Consider the following 21,300-nt stretch of genomic DNA (forward strand, 5'->3'; position numbering starts at 1 on the left):
GGCTGCCATGGGTGCCGCTCTCTGAGAGGGGCAAGCCAATCGGAAGGTACTGGTCCCGGATGAGCCAATTCGGGCCAGCGCCTGGAGCTGCTCCGCCGGGGACTCGTGCGCGGCCAGGCGTGCTCCGCGCCCTTCCGCAATCACTTCCGGGGCGGGCGCCGGCCGGGGCAGCGGCTGGTTGTGGCGGCTTTGGGACCTCGGGGCGGGCGCGGGCGGACAGCGCGGCCCGCGGGGGTGTCGGGGGCGGCGGGCGGACGGCGGCCCGAGGCCTGAGGCCCAGCGCAGGTAGGCTCCCCGACGGCCCGGCCCCCAGGTGCTGGCACCTGCCGCCCGCCGAGGCCCTAGCCCGGCTGCTTGCTCGCCACGTGACTTTCCAGCCCCGAGCTCCTCTTGAGCGGTGCAGTGGGGACATCACAGGTTTACTGTGCGAGTGCCACAGAGGATGCTAGCGAGGCGTCGGGGAGCATCAGTCGCTTTGGGTGCGCAGGTTGTTACCTAGGGACCCACCCTGCGGCCTGCGGATGGGGTTTGGGAGCCAAGATACTCCGGTCCCCGCCTCACCTCCCCATGCCGGGGTGGGGTGGGGGACATGGGGGAGGGAAGACCTAGGGGCTTTTGACGTGCCTTTTCTCTGTGGGCGTGGCAGTGGGTCACCAGCATCGTATTTTTTCACCTAGACGGTTTCTAGTTTATTTTAAAAGTAACTGATACTTACAGTTAGAAAAACAAAAAACAAAACTGAGAGTCGAGTGAAAAATGAAAAGGCCCCGTGCACAGTTCCACGTCCTGGAGAATCCTTCTGGAAGCAGTGTACTAAACATTTCCTACATATATCCAAATACATGCATGAATATTATCACCATTTTGTTAGTGATTTATTCCACATCCATCGTAGAGTGTCAGACACGTGGCAGGGCGAAAAAATAGTGGCTTACCAGTTCCCTGCCTCGGGCCCTCCCTCCAGAGGCTTCTTTTTCTTTTTCTTTTTTTTTAATACATATATATTTTTAATTGTCTTTTTTTTAAAAATACATATATCACAAAAAATGTTACTTTGAAAAATATAAGAGGTTCCCAAATGCCCCCCCCACCCCCCCATCCCACTTCTCCCACATCAACCACCTCTTTCATCATTGTGGCACATTCATTGTATTTGATGATCCAGAGGCTTCTTGAGCAGAGGTCTGGTTCTCATGGTCCCTCTGCAGCCCGCAGGGTGATGGACATAGGACCGTCCAATAAATAGGGAGCTAACCTGAGCCCCACCTTGGAGGAGGCATATGGAGTAGAAGAGATGTGCCCAAAGGAGGCTGAAGGGGTGTGTTGTAAAGGGCCCTGAAATGCAGTTAGCTTGCTTGAATTCTTATCCCTGCTTTTTTGCTGACCTGCAAAGTGAGGGCACTGGCTGATCTCAGGGCCTGCCAGTGTGACATGTGTTGATTCCAGCAGAAGTTTACTCCCATGTACATGTGCTCTTGCCAAGAGACTGCAAATGCTTTGTCCTCCATCTTGGTGGCTTGTTTGTCACTTGGTCATTGTGGCTGTGACCTGGGGCTTGGAAGCATTCCTTAGTAGAGCCTCTGGGAGCTGCTGTCTGAAAGTGACATTGCCATCTTTGTCTTCTCTCCCTTTCCTGCGCTTGCTTCCTTGTTCTTTTCCGCACAGAGTAGAGTAGGAGACGGATGTCACTCTGGACCTAAGGGTTCTATTAGGAAGCTAATGACTTGGCCTTGATTTGGCTAGGATTCCCAGAATGAGAACTCATCATCATGGAGCTCATCCTCCATCCTGGCTTGCCACTCCTGGTGGTGTCCCATGTGGGGGGAAGTGTCACTCACACAGTTACCAGCCAGTCACTTTCTCCTCTTATCTTTCCCACTTCCAGGGGAGGCCTAGGTAGATTCCTTGTCAGTTGACATTAGCTCAGTACTAACCACAGCCTAGTTTCTGTGTTAGGGACTTTCTTTGCAGGTGTTAAAATATATTTTAAAAACATAGAGTAAAATTCACTCATTTTGGTGTTCAGTTCTGTGAATTTTGACAAATATGTAGAATTGCATATCTCCCACCACAGTCAAGATACAGAACAGGTTCATCACCCCAAAACAATTTCCTGGGCTGCCCCTTTGTGGTCGACGATCTCCCATAGCCCCTGGCCTGACCTCTTACCCTTTAGCTTTGCCTTTTCCTGAATGCCTTACAGATGGACTCATGCAGTAGGTAGCCTTCTGAGTCTGGCTTCTTCCACTCAGCATGATGCATCTGAGATGTGTCTACTTGTTGCACGTGTCAATGGTGCCTTCCTCCTTTTTGTTGCTGAGTAGCATTCCGTTGTATGGCTGAGCCATGGTTTGATCCATTCCTGTGTTTTTCACAGTAGCCTGTGAGTTTTGACGACTATCCCCATTAGACATTGGGGCATGGGGGACTTGGAGACGTCTAGACACAGAACTAAGTTTTGATCTAACCCTCAGTCCAAGGTTCCCACCACATCCAATAACTGATTTGGTCAGATGACCCAATCTGGCATCGCGTCTGCCTGTCTAAAAGTTTATCAGGCTCGTTGAGTCTGGCAAATTCCCTTTTTAGAATCTGGGGCCTGTGGGTTGACAAAGAAAAGTATGCTCTGCTGTTTATGACCCCCCCGTCTGTGCGCCGTCTGTGGTTAGAAGCTTGCTAGCATTAGTGCAGTGGAGCTGCCCAATCAACAACCTTGCTGGTTTTCGGCATACGTCCCCGAGGTGCCTATGATATCATTTTGTAATATAAAAGTCGCTGATTTCAAGCTAGTTGTATATTAATTTCCTAGGCTGCTCTAACAAATTACCACACATTGGGTGGCCTGACACAACGGAAATTTATTCTCAGCTTTGGAGGCTAGACTTGGGCAGCGGGGCAGGGCCCTGCCCCCTTCAGCAGCTCCAGGGGAGGCGCTGCCCTTGGCCTCGTTCACCTTCAGGTGGTGCCAGGTGTTCCTTGTCTTATGGCAGCAGAACTGCAACCTCAGCCTCTGTCTTCACATGGCCTTCTCCTGTCTGTCTGTCTGTGTTTTCTTATGACATTAGTCATTGGATTAGGCCTACCCTAATCCAGTGTGACCTCATCTCAATTTAACTGACTGCATTTGCAGAGACCCTGTTTCCAAATAGAGTGCAATCTGGGATTCTGGGTGGACCTGGGTTTTGGAGGACACTCTTCAGCCCCCCGCAGTCCACTGCAGCGAGTGTCAGTCCCACAGGGCAGGGACGCAGCAGCCTCCAGTGGGTAGGCGTGTGACCATCTCATTTCATTCCCTGGAACAGCCAGGAGGAAGAGACCCAAGCCCGAGCCTCCCTCTGCAGCCATGTCCGAGCTCAGCGACGAAGCCAGTGAGCCGGAGCTCCTGAACCGCAGCCTGTCCATGTGGCACGGGCTGGGCACGCAGGTCAGCCGGGAGGAGCTGGACGTCCCCTTGGATCTTCACACGGCTGCTTCCATCGGCCAGTACGAAGTGGTGAAGGAGTGTGCTGAGCGGTGAGCGAGCTCGGGCCGTGGTCCTTGTCCCTGCCTTCCGAGGACCCTGCCCACTGCTCGAGAGCCCTGAGAAACCTCAGTGACTGAAGGCGGCTCTGCCCACAGTTATGGGCAATCAGTACAGATGGAATAAATGAGCTCCTGGGTTTCTTGGGCAGTTGTCAGGAATGCTGTATGCTGACCATTCCCGAGGAAGGCAGTTTTTATTCTCAGGATGAAAAAGGACAAACTTTTTTCAGAGGCTGATAAACATCCCAGACTTCTTTTAGCCAGCGTAATTTTAGGGTTTTCACTAATGGATCGCAGGAATCCTTAAAAAAGAAAACAAGGCAGGAACTGATGGCCCCTTGGTCTTTTTTACTCAGAGGGTTGGGCCGAATCCCTCCTCCACAGAGACGGGCCGGGGTTTTGCTCTCAGCTCCTGGAGGGCTACCACCCGAACCAGCGGCCCCTCTGTGCACGTCTCAGTACTGCACAAAGCCCTTGTCCCTGGCCCACAGCTCTCTCTTGTGCCTAGAACAATATGACACTTAGTTGGTCTCCTCTCTTCTACCCCCATACTTCGGGCGTATTCCGTTTCCCACTTAATAACTCGGAGAAATGGCCCGTGTCCATATGGAGAAGATGATTCATGCCTCGGCCTTTTCCAGTTCCTGGTGCGCCAAAGCTAAGCCTCATCGAAGCCCCAGGCCTGCAGTTCGTGTGGTGTCGCTGTCACTTTTATTTTCATTCATTCATTCATTCATTCATTTTTGAGGTCTCAGTGCCAGGGATTGAACCCGGGACCTCGTTTGGGGGGAGCCGGCGCTCAACCACCGAGCCACATCCACTCCCCTCGCTGTCGCCTTTAAACGTTGGCCAACCAAGCACGAGGGCGCCTTGCTAGAGGTCGCCTTCCCCAGGTGGCGCTAAGGGGAGGTGGCTGTGTATCGGGTCAGCTTGCCCCCTCACGGGGTCACCGACACCCCAGCTGTCACTCTGTTCCTGTGGAAGCGCAGGCTGAGTCTTTGGGCATCCTGTTAAAATGCACGATCCGGAGCGGCTCTTCTAAGCCTTGGGCCGCAGGACTTCCGTGGAGCAGAGGAGCGTTTATGTTGGGATGAGGCTTCTGACTCCAGGCGCGGTGGAGGCTTGTCCACAGTGAGCACAGCCCAGGGACGCTTGGGCAGCTGGGGGCAGGAGGCGGGAGGCCTGCGGCTCAGAGGGAGGTGGGCGAGCGCAGGGACCCTTGGCCGAGGGTCAGGCCCCCCCCCTTCCATGAGGAACTGAGCACTTTATACGTGAAGGCAGTCGGGTAAGCATGGCCTGAATCGACCCGGGTTCTGTTCCCAAAGGCACCTCCACCCGGTCTCCCAGGCAGCACCTGCTGCTGCGCCCCTGGACCCCAGACCTGGAACGCCTGCCTGGGCCTGCGAGGTTCTAGGTGGAGCTTACTGCATCAGTACCTGTGGGAGCCACAAGCTGTGTGGATCGGCTGCCAGGTGTTCCACCACTGGAGACAAGAATTGTGGAAGGGAGCAGGCCTGTGGGGGCAGTAACTGCAAGGTGCTCCTGGAAGGGAGGTTATCTAAAATGTTTCCCACACCCCAGCCCCAGACTCCAGGCCGAGAAGTCCACGTGATTTTTTTCTGTGACAAAATGAATTTCCATGATTTTCACAGAAATCAGTGAGAAGGAGGATTCTTTGGGCATGGGTTTTTCCAGACTCTTTCTGTAGGGGGAGATGACAAAAGAAAACTCCATTGCAGTAGGACTCGCCTGTTGTCTGAGTCCCTTCCTCCTGCCTCGTGACCTCCTCTGGTCATTTTGTGGTGGGGTCAAGGCTCAAGGGCAGGGTTCCGTTCTCGGCATTATTGATTCTGTGGCCCGGATCCTTGTTTTTCGTGGGGTAAGGGAGCCCATCCTGTGCGTCATAGACCATTAGCCACATCCCTGGCCTCTGCCCAGTGGCTGCCAGTAGCTGTCCCCTAAGGCCGTCACAACCCCAGATATCTCCAGACATTGCCGAATGCCCCCAGGGGCACGGCCCCCAGTTGTGACAACCCAAAATATCTCCAGACGTTGCTGAGAACTGTGGCACAAAAGGAGAGAATCGCGGGTTTTAGGGTCGCAGGAGGAGCAGATGAGAATATGAAATCAGAAAAGGACCACAAACGCCAAGAACTGGCCTTCCGGAGATGGTCTTGGGAGCAAATGTGCAAGTTTCCCAGTCTGCCTTCCCCCAGGGCGGGGAGAAAACTTCCGTGTCCAGGCCGCCCCTCCCAGCCTAGCTCTCGGCTTAGCCTCGCTCCGGGAGAGCCTGCATGTGCGGTGCCAGGCTTTTCTAGCTGTCTTGTGTCTGTTTAGGAGAGAGTTGGATCTGAATAAGAAGAACGGAGGTGGCTGGACCCCGCTGATGTACGCCTCCTACATTGGCCATGACACCATCGTGCACCTGCTGCTCGAGGCGGGGGTGAGTGTGAACGTGCCGACCCCCGAGGGCCAGACGCCACTGATGCTGGCCTCCAGCTGCGGCAACGAGAGCATCGCCTACTTTCTCCTCCAGGTGAGCCCGGGGTGACTTTGACCAGCAGCCGGGCACAGCCGTGGTGCGTGCACGCATGCTCGTGCCACTGCCCCCGTGTCTCAGCGCATGCCTCTAGGTGAGCAGCCTCGAGGAGAGCAGCCGAGGTAACGGGCGTCCTGTGTTGTCTTGAAGCAAGGTGCCGAGCTGGAGATGAAAGACATTCAGGGCTGGACCGCCCTCTTCCACTGCACCAGCGCCGGGCACCCACAGATGGTGAAGTTCCTTCTGGACAGCGGAGCGAATGCCAACGTGAGGTGAGTGGCTGCGGAGGAGGCCTGCTGTCGCCTGTCTCTAGAGGAGGCGGCTGTAGGGGCCTCCGAGTAGAGTTCCGACCACACCCCCTCAGGGTACCAAAGGGCAGAACGGAAAGAGTCGTGCCAAGGCTGCCACCTTGGGTGCATCATTTAAGCTCTTGGAGCCTCATTTTCTTCATCTGAAAACTGGGGATAGCAGGACCTATGTCCTAGAGTTGTTAGAGGAGTCATGTCCCCTCCCATCACCAGGGACCTGCCACAGAGAATTGCGTTTAACTGGCATGCAGTAAATGCTGATCTCTTTCCTTCCTTGGCTTTTATGTGTATCAGATGAAGTGATACTTTGAAAACAAACACCAGGTTTTATAAATGGGAGGTGATATTGTCTGAAGCATATACTTTCCGTACAGCAAGCACCTACATAGCATCACCACCGGCCTGGTAACTGTGCACACTCCAAGCTGGTGGCATCCATTGTAAGACACACCATAATTTTATGTGCTGCTAAGAGAGAAAAATATGCTGCCACTTAAAATTCAGCTTGCCTATTGACTGTAAGACACATTCTAACTTCAGAGATATTAAGAGGTTAAAATATGTCTTAGAATGGTTGAAAAAACAGTGGTTAGCTTGGTTTTTGTGTACTAGATGTGCACAAAGCAAGTAAGGATTATGAAGCAACCTGAAGACAGCACCAAATTAACTCTAACCAGGCAGAAAGACTAAGCTTAAGGTACAAGGTGGAGTAAGGACGTGCTAGATTAGTAGTGTCAGAGCTTTCCAGGAGGGGTTCCTAGATAGAATTTCGTGGGTGGTTAAGGAGGCATTCAGGGAAGCAGATTTGGCTCAACTGATAGAGCATCGCCTACCATATGGGAGGTCCAGGGTTCAAACCCAGGGCCTCCTGACCTGTGGGGTGAGCTGGCCCACGCGCAGCGCTGATGTGCGCAAGGAGTGCTGTGCCATGCAGGGGTGTCCCCCACGTAGGGGAGCCCCACGTGCAAGGAGTGCGTCCCCTAAGGAGAGCCGCCCCACACGAAAAAAGTGCAGCCTGCCCAGGAGTGGTGCCACACACACAGAGAGCTGACGCAGCAAGATGATGCAACAAAAGGAGACACAGATTCCCGGTGCCACTGACAAGAATGCAAGCGGGCACAGAAGAATACACAGCGAATGGACACAGAGAGGAGACAGTGGGCTGGGGGGGTGGGGAGACAAATAAAATTTTAAAAAAAGGAGGCATTCAGCTTCTGTGAGCATTCAGTAGCAATAACTGCTTTCTGAGCATGATTAAAGTGGAGCTTGAGGAGTTAAGCGGGAACAGATCTGTCTTTTGCACAGACCAGTGCTGGGGAGAGACCAGAGGGGTTCCTGAGGCCACAGCATTCGTCAGCGCTTCTCTCATTCTCACCCTCTTCATTCTTGTGAGTATGAGGGGGCCTCTGCACTTAGAACAGGACTTGTGTGTGGCTTGGTTTTATCTTCATCAGGAAATGCCGGGGTAGAACGTCTCTTCTTTAATCTTCTGCCTTGGGCCTTCATCTTGCAGAGAGCCGGTATATGGATTTACTCCTTTGATGGAAGCAGCTGCCGCAGGTCATGAGATAATCGTGCAGTATTTTCTGAATCATGTAAGTGACCCTGTTGATTAGCTTATAATTTAGCCACAGCAAGTGAGAAATCATGTCACTGAAGTAAAAACTGTAACAGAATTTTCTTATATGGGAATAACTGCTCTTCGTTCATTTATTGAACACTTTTTCATTGATTGTCTTTTTTATTTTGGGTTGCTTATTGTAGGTTTTTTTTTTTTAATATATTTTTAATTTATTTTTAAAAGAGACATAGATCACACATTGATTGCCTATTGATGCCACATATTGAGTGGTCCTTGGGTGTTCGGGGTACAGTGGTGATAAAAAAAGATACCTATTCCTGTAATAATTTTGAAAATGTTTTATTTGAAAAATGTGAAAAAAAGAGAAAAATGTAGAAAAACATACTTTTAAAAGTAAGTAGCACTCATAATCCCATCACTTAAAAAATTTTATAGAATAAGAAGATAAAGATCATTTTCCCTTTTCTAACCACCTTTTCTTCTCCCCAAGTTACCCACTTGGTTTGAGCAGAGCCTTCTGATTTTTACTCTACTTATACAGGCATATTTCTTTCTTTTTTTTTAAGATTTATTTATTTATCCCCACCCCCTCATTGTTTGCATTTGCTGTGTCTATTCGTCTTCCTTGTTTCTTTAGGAGGCACCAGGAACCGAACCCAAAAACTCTGATATGAGAGGGAGGTGCCTGATCACTTGAGCTACCTCTGTTTGCTGTTTCGTTGTGTCTCTCATTGTGTTTTTCTCTTCTTATGTCTTTTGTTGCGTCATCTTGTTGCATCAGCTTGCCGTGCTTGCCCATCACATCTGCTCGCTGTCTTGCTCGTCCTTTTTAGGAGGCACCGGGAACCTTCACTCCCTGCTTTTGTTGTGTCTGTCATTATACTTTTCTTCTTGTGTCTCTTGTTGTGTCAGCTTGCTATGCCTCCCTGTTGTGCCAGCTTGCGCTCATATTTTTTAAAGATTTATTTATTTATTTATCTCCCCTTCCCCCCCCCCCCCGCCCAGTTGTCTGTTCTCTGTGTCCATTTGCTGTGTGTTCTTCTGTGTCTGTTTCTATTCTTGTCAGCGGCCTGGGAATCTTTGTCTCCTTTTGTTGTGTCATCTTGTTGCATCAGCTCTGTGTGTGTGTGCGGCGCCACCCCTGGGCAGGCTGGACTTTCTTTTGTGCTGGGCGGCTCTACTTACAGGGCACACTCCTTGCTCATGGGGCGCCCCTACGCGGGGGACACCCCTGCATGGCATGGCACTCCTTGCGCCCATCAGCTCTGCGTGTGGACCAGCCACACGGGTCAAGGAGGTCCTGGGTTTAAACCGTGGACCTCCCATGTGGTAGGCAGATGCTCTATTTGTGAGCCAAGTCCGCTTCCCTGCTGTTTTCTTTAGGAGGCACCAGGAACTGAACCAAGGACTCCCATATGGTAGGTGGGAGCTCAATCACTTGAGCCACATCAGCTTCCCATGGCATATTTCTATAAATCCACAAACATATTGTTTTTTATTCTGAACAAAATGAGATTCTGCAACTTTTTTTTTCTCCCTGCTTCCCTGCCCACCCCACCCCTCCCGCCAGTTGTCTGCTCTCTGTGTCCATTTGCTGTGTGTTCTTCTGTGCCCGCTTACATTCTTGTCAGTGGCACTGGGAATCTGTGTCTCCTTTTGTTGGGTCATCTTGCTGCATCAACTCTCTGTGCATGTGGCGCCATTCCTGGGCAGGCTGCACTTTTTTCATGCTGGGTGGCTCTCCTTGCAGGGCACACTCCTTGTGCATGGGGCTCTCCTATGCGGGGGATACTCCTGCATGGCAGGCACTCCTTGTGCGTATCAGCACTGCACGTGAGCCAGCTCATCACACGGGTCAGGGGGTCCTGGGTTTGAACCCTGAACCTCCCACGTGGTAGGCAGACACTCTATCCGTTGAGCCAAATCCACTTCCCAAGAGATTCTGCAACTTTCAAAAACTAATTTAATATTCCATAGACATCTTATCAGGTCAGTACACATCCCTGTTTGGTATCCCATGGATAATACGTTCCACAATTTAACCTGTCGCTCAGCATTTTGCAATAATAGTGATCTGGGACAGATCCTTGTACACACAGCTTTAACACTCCTGATTATTTCTGTATACTGTATTTCTACAAGAGCGATCACCAGTGTTCATGTTTGAAATTAAATAGGTCCTAATAAAAAGACAAGTGACCCAATTGAACAACAGACAAGGATCTGAATAGACAGTTCTCCAGAGAAGATATTCAAATGGCCAGTAGGCACATGAAAATGTGCTCAATGTCATTAGCCATCTAGGAAATGCAAATCAAAACCACAGTGATGTGCTGTGTCACACCCATGAGGGTGGCTGTAATCAAAAAGACTGATAATAATAAGGGTTGATAAGAATATGGAGAAACTGGAACTTTCATATGCTGCTGGTGGGAATGTAAAATGGTGCAGCTGCTGGTTGGCAGTTTCTCAAAATGTTAAGCACAGTATTACTATGTGACTTAAGCACAGTATTACCATAATACCATAAGCACAGTATCACAGTATATACCCAAGAGAAGTGAAAGCATACGTCTACACAGAAACTTGTACCCCAGTCTTCACAGCAGCTTTATTCATATTAGCCAACAAGTGAAAAACAACCCAAATGTCCATCAGATAGCAGTTGTATAAACAAAATGTGGTATATCCGTACAGCGGGGTATCATTTGGCAATAAAAAGGGATGAAGTACTGATACATGCCACAATGTGGGTGAACCTTGAAAACATTCTGCTAAGTAAAATAAGCCAGATGCAAAGGACTCCATATTGTATGATTTCATTTTATGATTTCGTTGCTATGAAATGCCCAGAATAGGGGTAGTGGAGGAGTTAAGGGTGTGTGATTGCTAAGGGGTAGAGAGTTTCATTTTGGGTTGATAAAAATACCCTAGTATTGATTGTGGTGATGGTTGCACAACTCCAGGAATATACTAAAAGGCATTGAGCTGTCTACTTTAAGTGGGTGAATTGGATGGTATGGTACTTATAGCTCAATAAAGCTGTTAAAAAATATCCATTGGGGTACAAATTTAGTGAGTCTTAACAAATTTCCACTAAGAAGGTTGTCTTTCTTGTTCTTCCCACCAATAATGTACAATGGCACCCTTTGTCTTACATCCTCGCCGGCACTCGGTGTTATCAGTCTTCTAGGTTTTTGCCAATCTGGTAGGAAAAAGTAGCACCTCATTTTGGGTTGTATTTCTTTAATTATTAATAAGATTCAGCTTTTTAAAATATATTTATTGGGAACAGAGATGGCTTAGGCCATTGGGCATCTCCTTCCCGTGTGTGAGGTCCTGGGTTCCGTTCCCGGTGCCTCGTAAAAAGAAGATGAGTACACAACAAACAGACAGAGAGAGCAGACAGAGTGTGAAAACTGGGGGGGGAGGGGTGGAATAAATTTAAAAATCTAAAATATTTTTATTGGCTGTTTATATTCCTTTCGTGAATTATTTCCCAATTTTCTTTGGAGTTCGTTTGTTTGTTTTTTTAGGAGATACCAGGGATTGAACCTGGGACCTCATATGCGAAGCTGGCGCTCAACCACTAGCTACATTCACTCCCCAGGATTGTTCTTTTCTAACCAATTACTGGGAACTTTTTGAATGATAAATTTTAACAAGCTATCTCTTAAAAAGAATTTGAGGACACTACATGCACATGGTAAAAAATATGCATGAGACAGAAGGGTATCCACATGAATCTGGTACACATGCTAACATCATGCCTTATTTGCTTCAGCTCTTCTTCTTTGCCTTTTTTTTTTATCCCAATTCCCTGCAGCTTTTTACTTGCTGTCTGCTCTCTGTGCCATTCGCTGTGTGTTCTTCTGTGTCTGTACTTATTTATTTCCGCCACCACCCTTGCAGCTTGCTTGCTGTCTGCTCTCTGTGTCCGTTCACTGCACACTCTTCTGCATTTTGGCTTGTCTCCCTTTTTTGTTGCGGCACCTTGCTGAGTCAGCTCTGCATGGCACTGGCGGGCCGGGCGGCACTCCACAGCGTGCGGGAGAGCCTGCCTTCACAAGGAGACCCCGGGACGCGAACCCAGGACCTCCCATGTGGTAGACGGGAACCCAGATGATTGAGCCACAGTCACTTCCCTTCTCATTTGCTTTTTAAGGGGAAAACAATTGAAGTTCCCTTTTTACCCCTTCAGCCCCACCCCCTACCCTCTATCTGATATTGGTGTGTGCTTTTCCTGTTCATGATTTTATTCATTCATCACATCCTATGTATCTTCAAGCTGTGTTCAGAATGATTTTGTATGTATATATATATATTTTTTAAAGATTTTGTTTTATTTATTTATTCCCTGTCCACCCAGTGTCTGCTTCCTGTGTCCATTTGCTGTGTATTCTTCTGTGTCTGCTTGTATTCTTTTTTAAAATATGTTTTTAAAGATTTGTTTTTTATTTATCTCTCCCCTTCCCCCCTCCCCAGAGTTGTCTACTCTCTGTGTCCATTTGCTGTGTGTTCTTCTGTATCCACTTGTATTCTTGTCAGCGGCACTGGAAAACTACGTCTCTTTTTTGTTGCGTCATCTTGCTGCATCAGCTGTCCGTGTGTGCGGTGCCACTCTGGGGCAGGCTGCACATTTTCTGCATGGGATGGCTCTCCTTATGGGTTGTACTCCTTGCGCCTGGGGCTCCCCTACACAGGGACACCCCTGTGCAGGGACACAGCACTCCTTGCGTGCATCAGCACTGTGTGTGGGCCAGCCCATCACACGGGTCAGGAGGCCCTGGGTTTGAACCCATATGGTAGGCAGATGCTCTATCAATTGAGCCAAATCTGCTTCCCTGCTTGTATTCTTATTAGGCAGCTCCGGGAACCAGTTTTGGGACCTTCCAGAGTGGGAGGGAGGTGATCATTTTCTCACACCACCTAGGCTCCATGGTCTGTTGTGTTTTACTGTCTCTCCTCTGTGTCTCTTTTGGTTGCATTACCTTGCTGCGCCAGCTCTCCGCATGGGCCAACACTCCTGCGTGGGGCAGCGCTGCGCAGGCCAGCACTCCACGTGGGCCAGCTCACTACATGGGCCAGCTTGCCTTCACCAGGAGGCCCTGGGCATTGAACCCTGGACCACCTATATGGTAGACAGGAGCCCAATTGCTTGAGCCACATCTGCTTCCCAGGTTTTGGATATTTTTAATATTTTTGTTAATACTGGAGTGGACTGCATGTGTCATTTAGCACATGTTGCTCTGTGTACTGTGGTTGCCCCATGTGGGCAGCTCTGCCTACCTGGCGTGTGAACTTGTTCCGGTCACCCCTGCCTACTTCAGCAGACCTTGAGGTAGCATTCCGGCTTCCGCTGTCTCTCGCAGTGCAGCCATTAGCTTGGTCTCTGTGTCCTCTTCAGCACGTGTGCAGGAATCTGCCAGGAGGTAAGGATGTTCTCCAGGTAGGACTTGTGGGGTCGGGCCAGGTGCATCTTGGTCTCGACTGAACAGGGCCAAATTGCTTTCCTTGCTGGTTGGACCAGTTTGTGCTCTTCCCAACAGTGTTTTGTTTTTGGTTTTTCCCCTATTTCTGAGTTGCAAAGATTTATTTTCCCCTTCCCCATGTTTTAAGAATTTCCTGCATTCCCCCATTCAACCTTGGCTGCCACAGTCAGACAAAAAGCACGAGGACCTTCTTTTTCTAGCATCTGTAGTGGGAACCTTTGCCCAGACACAAACTGCTCTGGGTCTGTCAGATGCAACCAGCAGTGCTTGCAAGTTGTCTCCCCCCACCCTTCCTAACACTTGGTACGGAATCGCCAGACTAAAATTTTTCTTTGCAATTTGGTGGGAATTACAAGTTGTCATCTGTTGGCTTTTGGCTTTCTCGGTTTCTGCTGAGGTTTCATGTAATTATTGGCATTTGGGTTTCTTTTTCTGCAAATAATTATTCTTTGAAAGTGATTCTGCTGACATGTTCTAGACATGCTTAAGACATCAAGAATGAATGGGTAATTATCCAGAACTGTAAAAAGCGTTTAAGTTTAGAGTCCCTTCTTAAGGTAGAGGCCGTTACTCTTATGATTTTTTAAAATGAAAAACCTTTTGGAAAATTATTGACATAGGACCATTCATTCATCTCCTCTGCAGATTACCCCCTCATTTGGACCCCTGTACCCCCGAACTGGCTCTCAGATTGTGTGTGGACAGCTTATAGATATGGGAAAGCAGTTGTGTTGGAAAATTTTTAAAATTTAAAATTTTGAAATAATTTCACGTATAAAGTTGCAGAATTGTCCAGATGCTTTGCGTGCCTTCCCCCAGATTGTCCGAATGTTACCATTTGACCTCATTTTTTTTTTATCGGTCTGTCTATCCAGACATGTTACTATTTTGGAATCAGGTGAGAGTATGTTGCAAACATAATGCCCCTTTACCCCTAAATATTTTAGTAGATCTTTTCTAAAAACAAGAATGCTCTCTTTTGTAATCACATACAAGGATCAAAATCAGGAAATTAGCAGAGTTCTCCCTCCAGCGCACTGGTCAGGAATCGGCTGTGCTGGTCGATGGCCGGGGACTGCGTCCTGGCTGGGGGTGGCGTCATTGGGGTGGTCAGGCGCGCCCCGTGAGGAAGTGCCGCCCATCGCCCATCGCCTGGTGGACTTCCTCCTGCCCAGTGGTCGTTAGACCACGGGAGGTGGGTCCCTGACCTCCCCTCGCATGCTCCCCTTGCGAGCACGAGCTGGGCGAGGCTGGGCCCCCGTGCTCTCTGCCAGGGCAGGGCAGGCTGTGGCTGCATGCCCAGGGACCCGTTTCCCGTCCTCCCAGCAGGCCAGGCCCCCGCAGCTCAGCCAGGAGACTATGTGGGCATGTCTGGGCCCCGCCCCTAAGGAGGGAGCTGGGAATTGATGGTGTGCTTTCCAGATGGATTGGTGCTTCCAGGGTGATTGTATCCATGGTCTCCATCCTTCTCCTAGGAAGTCCGGGGATTACACCCAGGACTTGGTACATGGGAAGCACGCCCTCAACCACTGAGCTGCATCTGCTCCCCAGTGAGAGTTTTGTTTTGTTTTCTCTTTTGCTTGGTTCCTTGTTTGTTTTTAGGAGGTACTGGGGTCGAACCCAGGACCTCATATATGAAAAGCAGGTGCTCAACCACTTGAACTACATCTATTCCCCTCCAAACTTTTTTGATCCAACATCCCTGTCAGTTAAAAGTTTTAATCATGTAGCTCTCCAGTAATATAGTATGTATACCATAAAATAGGGACAAAAATAGAAATAATACTAAAGGATAAAATAGAAATTCTAACGTTGCCCTCCCACACCCAGGAACCTTGTTCTTGGTTCTATTTCCCTCCTCATTTTTCACTCACTAAGAAATAATATTGCTGGGCCTTTTCCTTAAGTATAAAACTGAGGTGGAAGTTTTCCAGGCTTAAAAACAGATATTAGTTAAAAACTGTGTAGTAAAGATGGGATTGTTTTCTCTGGTTGAAGTCTTTGGATTCCTTCTGTCAAACTAGAAATTATCCTTTAAGGCTGGAAGTTTCATTACTGATTTCTAACCAGATCTCTAGAAAGTAGGGGAGCAATAGAATTGAATCTAGACCGTAAAACTCATTGGGTTCTTATAAAAAATATAGTTTTTTTCCTGACCAGAGGGATTTATAATAATCAGTTTTGTACAGTCTCTGAGACTGTTAGTTGATCATAGTTTTTTTTTTTAAAAAGGGGGGGAAAATGTATATGTCCATTATATAGCATAAATATTTGCTGTAAAAGAACTAGAAAATACAATTAAGCAAGGAGAAAGCAAAATCACTCACTCGCCCACCATCTGGAGCGGGCCCATTTAACGTGTTGCTGAGGACTTTGTTTTTTTTTAAGATTTATTTATTTATTTAATTCCCCCCCCTCCCCTGGTTGTCTGTTCTCTGTGTCTATTTGCTGCGTCTTGTTTCTTTGTCCGCATCGTCAGCGGCACGGGAAGTGTGTGCAGCACCATTCCTGGGCAGGCTGCGCTTTCTTTCGTGCTGGGCGGCTCTCCTTACAGGGTGCACTCCTTGTTCGCGGGGCTCCCCTACGCGGGGGACACCCCTGCGTGGCGCGGCACTCCTTGTGCGCATCAGCACTGTGCGTGGGCCAGCTCCACACGGGTCAAGGAGGCCCGGGGTTTGAACCGTGGACCTCCCATGTGGTAGACGGACGCCCTAACCACTGGGCCAAGTCCGTTTCCCCTGAGGGCTTTTGTAGATCCGTAATTTTAAGTCAAAAGTGGACTCAGGCTGTACCACATTTTGTAATGCGCTGTGCTTCTTAGAGATGTCCTGTGCACCCCTCTCCAAGTGCCACTCTTCTGCTCTTCCCGTTAGTGGTGTCCCTTGGACAAACACGCTCCCCTTCTCTAGCCAGCCCCCCGCCTCAGCCTGTCTCCAGCCCTCACTGTGCTTACGGCTGCAGCGAAGATCCTGCATCTTGGTGCATGTCCTTAATTATTTCCTTGGTTGTTAAGTTCCTTTGGGTTGAATTGCTGGGTCAAAGGGTGTGCACATTTTATAAAAATTTCTTTCTTTTGAATTGTGACAAAAATCATTTTAATCATGTTAAGTAGACAGTTCGTTGACATGAAGTACACTGACAACCCTGTGTAATTTTCACCGCTATTTCCAGACTATTTTCCTCATCCCAAATCAAAACTCAAACTCATTTAGCAATAACTCCCCCTTCCCCTCTCCCCCAACCTTGGTAATCACTATTCTGCTTTTTGTCCCTATGAATTTCCTTATTCTAAGTATTTCCTATAAGAGAAATACGACAATATCTGTCTTTTTGTGTCTGGCTCACTTTACTCAACACCGTGTCTTGAAGGTTCATCTATGTGTAGCATATACCAGCACTTCAAGCTGAATAATATTCCATCGTATGAATATACCATATTTTGTTTATCCACTCATCTGTGGATGGACACTTGGGATGCTTCTACCTTTTGGCACTTGTGAATGATGCGATGATAAACATTGGTGTACAAACAGCTGTCTGAGTCCCTGCTTTGATTCTTTGGGGTATATACCTAGAAGAGTGTATTAAACAGGGTTCTCTAGGGAAACAACCACAGAAGATACATACATATATATATATATGTAATGTAAGTAGCATGAGACTTATAGGAATTGCCTTATGTGACTGGGGATGGGTCCAAATTCCATAGGGCAGGCTGCAAACTGGGAACTCTGATGAAGGCTTTTGATGAATTCCCCCAGGAAAAACTGACTGGCTGAAGTAGACATGGAAATTCTCCCCTCTGACTGCTGAAATCATCACTTCTTCTTTTAAAGCCTTCAGCTAATTGGATGAGACTTCTCCCATGGTTGAAGGCAATCTACTCAGTTGATTGTAGCTGCAATCAGCCGTCGATGCAGTCAACTTACTGATGATTTAAATTCTCAAAATATCTTCACAGTAACAGACCAGTGCTTGCTTGACCAAACGACCTAGCCAAGTTGACACACAATTGCTGGGTCCTGTGTTTTACTTTCTGAGGACCCGCCACACTGTTTTCCATAGGGACTGCACCACTTTACATTCCCACCAACAGTGTGTTTCCCTGGATCCTTGCTAATACTTGTTATTTTCAGCTTTTTAAATAATAGTCATCGTAGTGGATGTAAAGTAGATCTCATTGTAGTTTTAATTTCATTTCTTTAATGGCTAATGAGGTTGAGCATCTTTTCATATACTTATTGGCCATTTGAATACCTTCTTGGGAGAAACATCTATTCAGATCCTTGGCCCATTTTTTAATTGGGTTGTTGCTGTTCTTGTTTGTTGTTGTTCTTTATATATTCTAGATATTAAACCCTTATCATATGGTTTCCAGATATTTTCCCCTATTCCATAGGTTATCTTTGTACTCGTTTCTTTCCCCTTTTTCTACAGTTTTATTTTTTGAATTAACAAGCCAGATCATACACACACACACACACACACACACACACACATATCACCAACAGCCACCTTATAGTTGGAACAGAAATAAGTCCCAGTGACGCTGGAGTTCAGGAGTGTTCCTGGGGGATGCACCCCCTGGCCGGGAGGCAGGACCGAGCCACGTGACTGTGCACGAGACTGTGTCCGTTACCAAGAAGGCTTGGTGGTGGAGACTGCTGGAGGAGCTCTTTCCCAGGCAGTCCCGAAGCTCTGCTCTGGTCAGGTGCTCTGCTAGCTCCACTTGACTTTAGTTTCTCTATTGAGTTTCCATCCACAAGCCCAAAATTCAGTGTTTTTCACTAATATTTTGTCAGAGAAAGATCTGTCCTATTAGACGAGATTGAAATGAATAATCTTTCAACATTATTGGCAAGTAGGTTTCATGGCCCATGACAGATCTAATGAGCTACAGCTGCCTGGTTGGAAAACTCAGCTTTTGATCATCTGAAAGGACCCCCAGACTATGAACTTGAGTCTCCGTGTGCATTAAAATATAACAACAGCTGCAGCAGCAACACAATATTGACAAACTTTTTAAGTATGTTATAAATTGCTTTGGGGAAGCAGATGTGGCTCAAGCGATTCGGCTTCTGCCTATCACATGGGAGGTCCTGGGTTCTGTACCTGGTGCCTCCTGGAGAAGGCAAGCTGGTGCAAGATGACACAACAAAAGAAACACAAAGAGGAAAGAGTGAGAAAGACAACAAACCAGAGGCTCAGGTGATTGAGCGCCTCTCTTCCACATGGGAGGTCCCAGGTTCAGTTCCCGGTGCCTCCTAAAGAGAAGACAAGTAGACACAGAGAGCACACAGTGAATGGACATAGAGAGCAGACAGCAACCACAATGAGGGGAGGGCGATAAATAAATAAAATAAATCTTTTTTTTTTTTTTTAAAGATTTATTTGTTTATTTAAATTCCCCCCCTCCCCTGGTTGTCTGTTCTTGGTGTCTGTTTGCTGCGTCTTGTTTCTTTGTCCGCTTCTGTTGTCGTCAGCAGCACGGGAAATGTGGGCGGCGCCATTCCTGGGCAGGCTGCACTTTCTTTTCACGCTGGGCGGCTTTCCTCACGGGCGCACTCCTTGCGCGTGGGGCTCCCCCACGCGGGGGACACCCTTGCGTGGCACGGCACTCCTTGCGCGCATCAGCACTGCGCATGGCCAGCTCCACACGGGTCAAGGAGGCCCGGGGTTTGAACCGCGGACCTCCCATATGGTAGACGGATGCCCTAACCACTGGGCAAAAGTCCGTTTCCCAAAATAAATCTTAAAAATAAATAAATTGCTTTGTAAGCTGTTTTGTAATTTAACGCTCAGGTCTTCTATATCAATTTGCAATACTTATTTTAAGTTCTTTTTTTTTATTTCTCCCCACCCCCTCGTTGTTTTGTACTTGCTGTCTGTTCGTCTTCCTTGTTTCTCTAGGAGGCACCAGGAGCCAAACCCAGGACCTCTGATGTGGGAGGAAGGCGCCTAATTGCTTGAACCACCTCCACTCCCTAATACTTATTTTAGAAACCTGGAAAAATGAATGATATAAATTATTTGAAAAAAGGTAGTTTTGAATCAGGAACTGAATTCATGGTATATTCTATCAGGTCAGTTGTGCATTCATATTTAAGAGCAAGGAAATGATATAAAACTGTACTCTATAGTGTGGAATATATATACATATATATATATTTGTTTGTGTTCGTTTATTCACCAAACATTCATAGACCACATATTCCTTGCGAGTAAACAGTTGACAATACAGGAAGTAGATGAGGATTTCCAGGGTTTAATCCTGGCTGTGTGGCCAGGGCAAGTCCTTGAACTTCTTGTGTCTGCTATTTAACTGTAAAATAGCAATATTCAGGAGGAATGTTCAGAATGTTTAGCAGCTGAAAGGCAGAAGCACTGACCAGTCTGAGCAGGGGCTGCCTCCCTGCATGCTGGTAATTCACCCTTTGGTTGCAGCTGGATTGGGAAGAAGTCTGGTGCGGTCAGGGGGACCAGGAGAGCAAGGCACGCCCTTGAGGCAGCAGCCATTTCCCACCCAGTATGGCGGTATTTAAACATCTTCAAAACCAGCAGAGCTGGTTCTGTGCACACAGCCTCTGCATTTCCAAGGATAGGACTTAAAAAGGCCACACGGTTTCTACCTTGTTGTCTTAGAACACTTGCTCTTAGAGTCTTCAGCTACCGTATAAGAAGTCTTACTACAATGTGGCTCCATCCCAGAGAGCTCATGGAGAAAGGTATTTGTCCTTTTGTGTCTGGCTTGCTTCACTCAACTTAATGTCCTCCAGGTCATCCATGTTGTCATATATTTTACAACTTTGTTTCTTCTTACAGCTCCATAATATTCCCGTCATGTGTATAATCCACAGTTTATCCATTTGTTGGTTGATGGATACCTGGGTTGTTTCCATCTTTTGGCAATTGTGAATAACACTGCTATGAAGATCGGTGTGCACATTTCTGTTTGTGTCACTGCTCTCAGTTCTTCTGGGTATATACCACGTAGTGGTATTGCTGGGTTGTGTGGCAAATCTATATTCACCTTCTTTAGGGACTGCCAAACAGTCCTTCACAGTGGCTGTACCATTCTTCATTCCCACCAACAGTGAATAATTGTCCCTATCTCTCCACATCCTCTCCAACACTTGTAGTTCTCTGTCTCTTTAATAGTGGCCATTCTAATAGGTGTGAAATGGTATCTCATTGTAGCTTTGATTTGCATTTCCCTAAACACTAATGATGTTGAACATTTTTTCATGTGCTTTTTTGCCATTTGTATTTCTCCTTTGGACAAACTTCCATTCATATCCTTGCACATTTTTTGATCAGATTGTTGAGTTATAGCATCTCTGTTTATCATAGATATTATTGTTTCTAAATTTTTATTCTCTTAACAAAAATACGACATAAAACTGCCTGTTAATTTAACCACTTTCAAATATACAATTCAGTGGTGTTAATTACATTCACAATGTTAATTACATTCACCAACATCTATTACCAAAATTTTGCTATCACCCCAAATAGAAACTCTGTACCAATTAAGCATTAACTCCCTGATCCCAGACCCTTATAACCTACATTCTAGTTTCTGACTCTAATTTTACATGTTCTAATTATTTCATGTAAGTGAGATCATACAGTATTCACATTAATTCTTTTGCATGTAGATTTCTAGTTGTCCCAGCATTTGTAGAAGAGATTATTCTTTTCCCTAATGATTAAACTTGGCACCCTTGTTGAAAACCAATTGGCCATAGTAGTATGGATTTACCTCTGGGTGAGAAGAAGTTCTATTCTATTGAAGTTCTATTCTATATTCTATATTCAATAGAGGTTGTATTCTATTACTGTATATATCTCTTCTTA

The 21,300-nt window shown here is 47.3% G+C and overlaps 1 protein-coding gene across 11 annotated transcripts in view; it reads left to right on the forward strand.

The window, feature by feature from the left end:
• The window catches only part of ANKS3 (ankyrin repeat and sterile alpha motif domain containing 3), a 57,407-nt gene that overhangs the window by 5,074 nt on the left and 31,033 nt on the right, over positions 1–21,300 (forward strand). For 3 of the 11 annotated variants that reach the window (XR_009183092.2, XM_071211408.1, XM_058286539.2), the window contains exons 1-5: positions 412–479; positions 3,303–3,513; positions 5,860–6,058; positions 6,212–6,333; positions 7,883–7,964. Coding sequence is in view for 10 of the 11 variants with exons in the window: in XM_071211408.1 (XP_071067509.1) it covers positions 443–479; positions 3,303–3,513; positions 5,860–6,058; positions 6,212–6,333; positions 7,883–7,964 (651 nt within the window). In the remaining variant the exon portion in view is untranslated. The other 8 variants (XM_058286541.2, XM_058286540.2, XM_071211409.1 and 5 more) reach the window with 8 other exon arrangements.

Source organism: Dasypus novemcinctus, chromosome 23 (genome assembly GCF_030445035.2).
Source record: "Dasypus novemcinctus isolate mDasNov1 chromosome 23, mDasNov1.1.hap2, whole genome shotgun sequence".
NCBI lineage: Eukaryota > Metazoa > Chordata > Mammalia > Cingulata > Dasypodidae > Dasypus > Dasypus novemcinctus.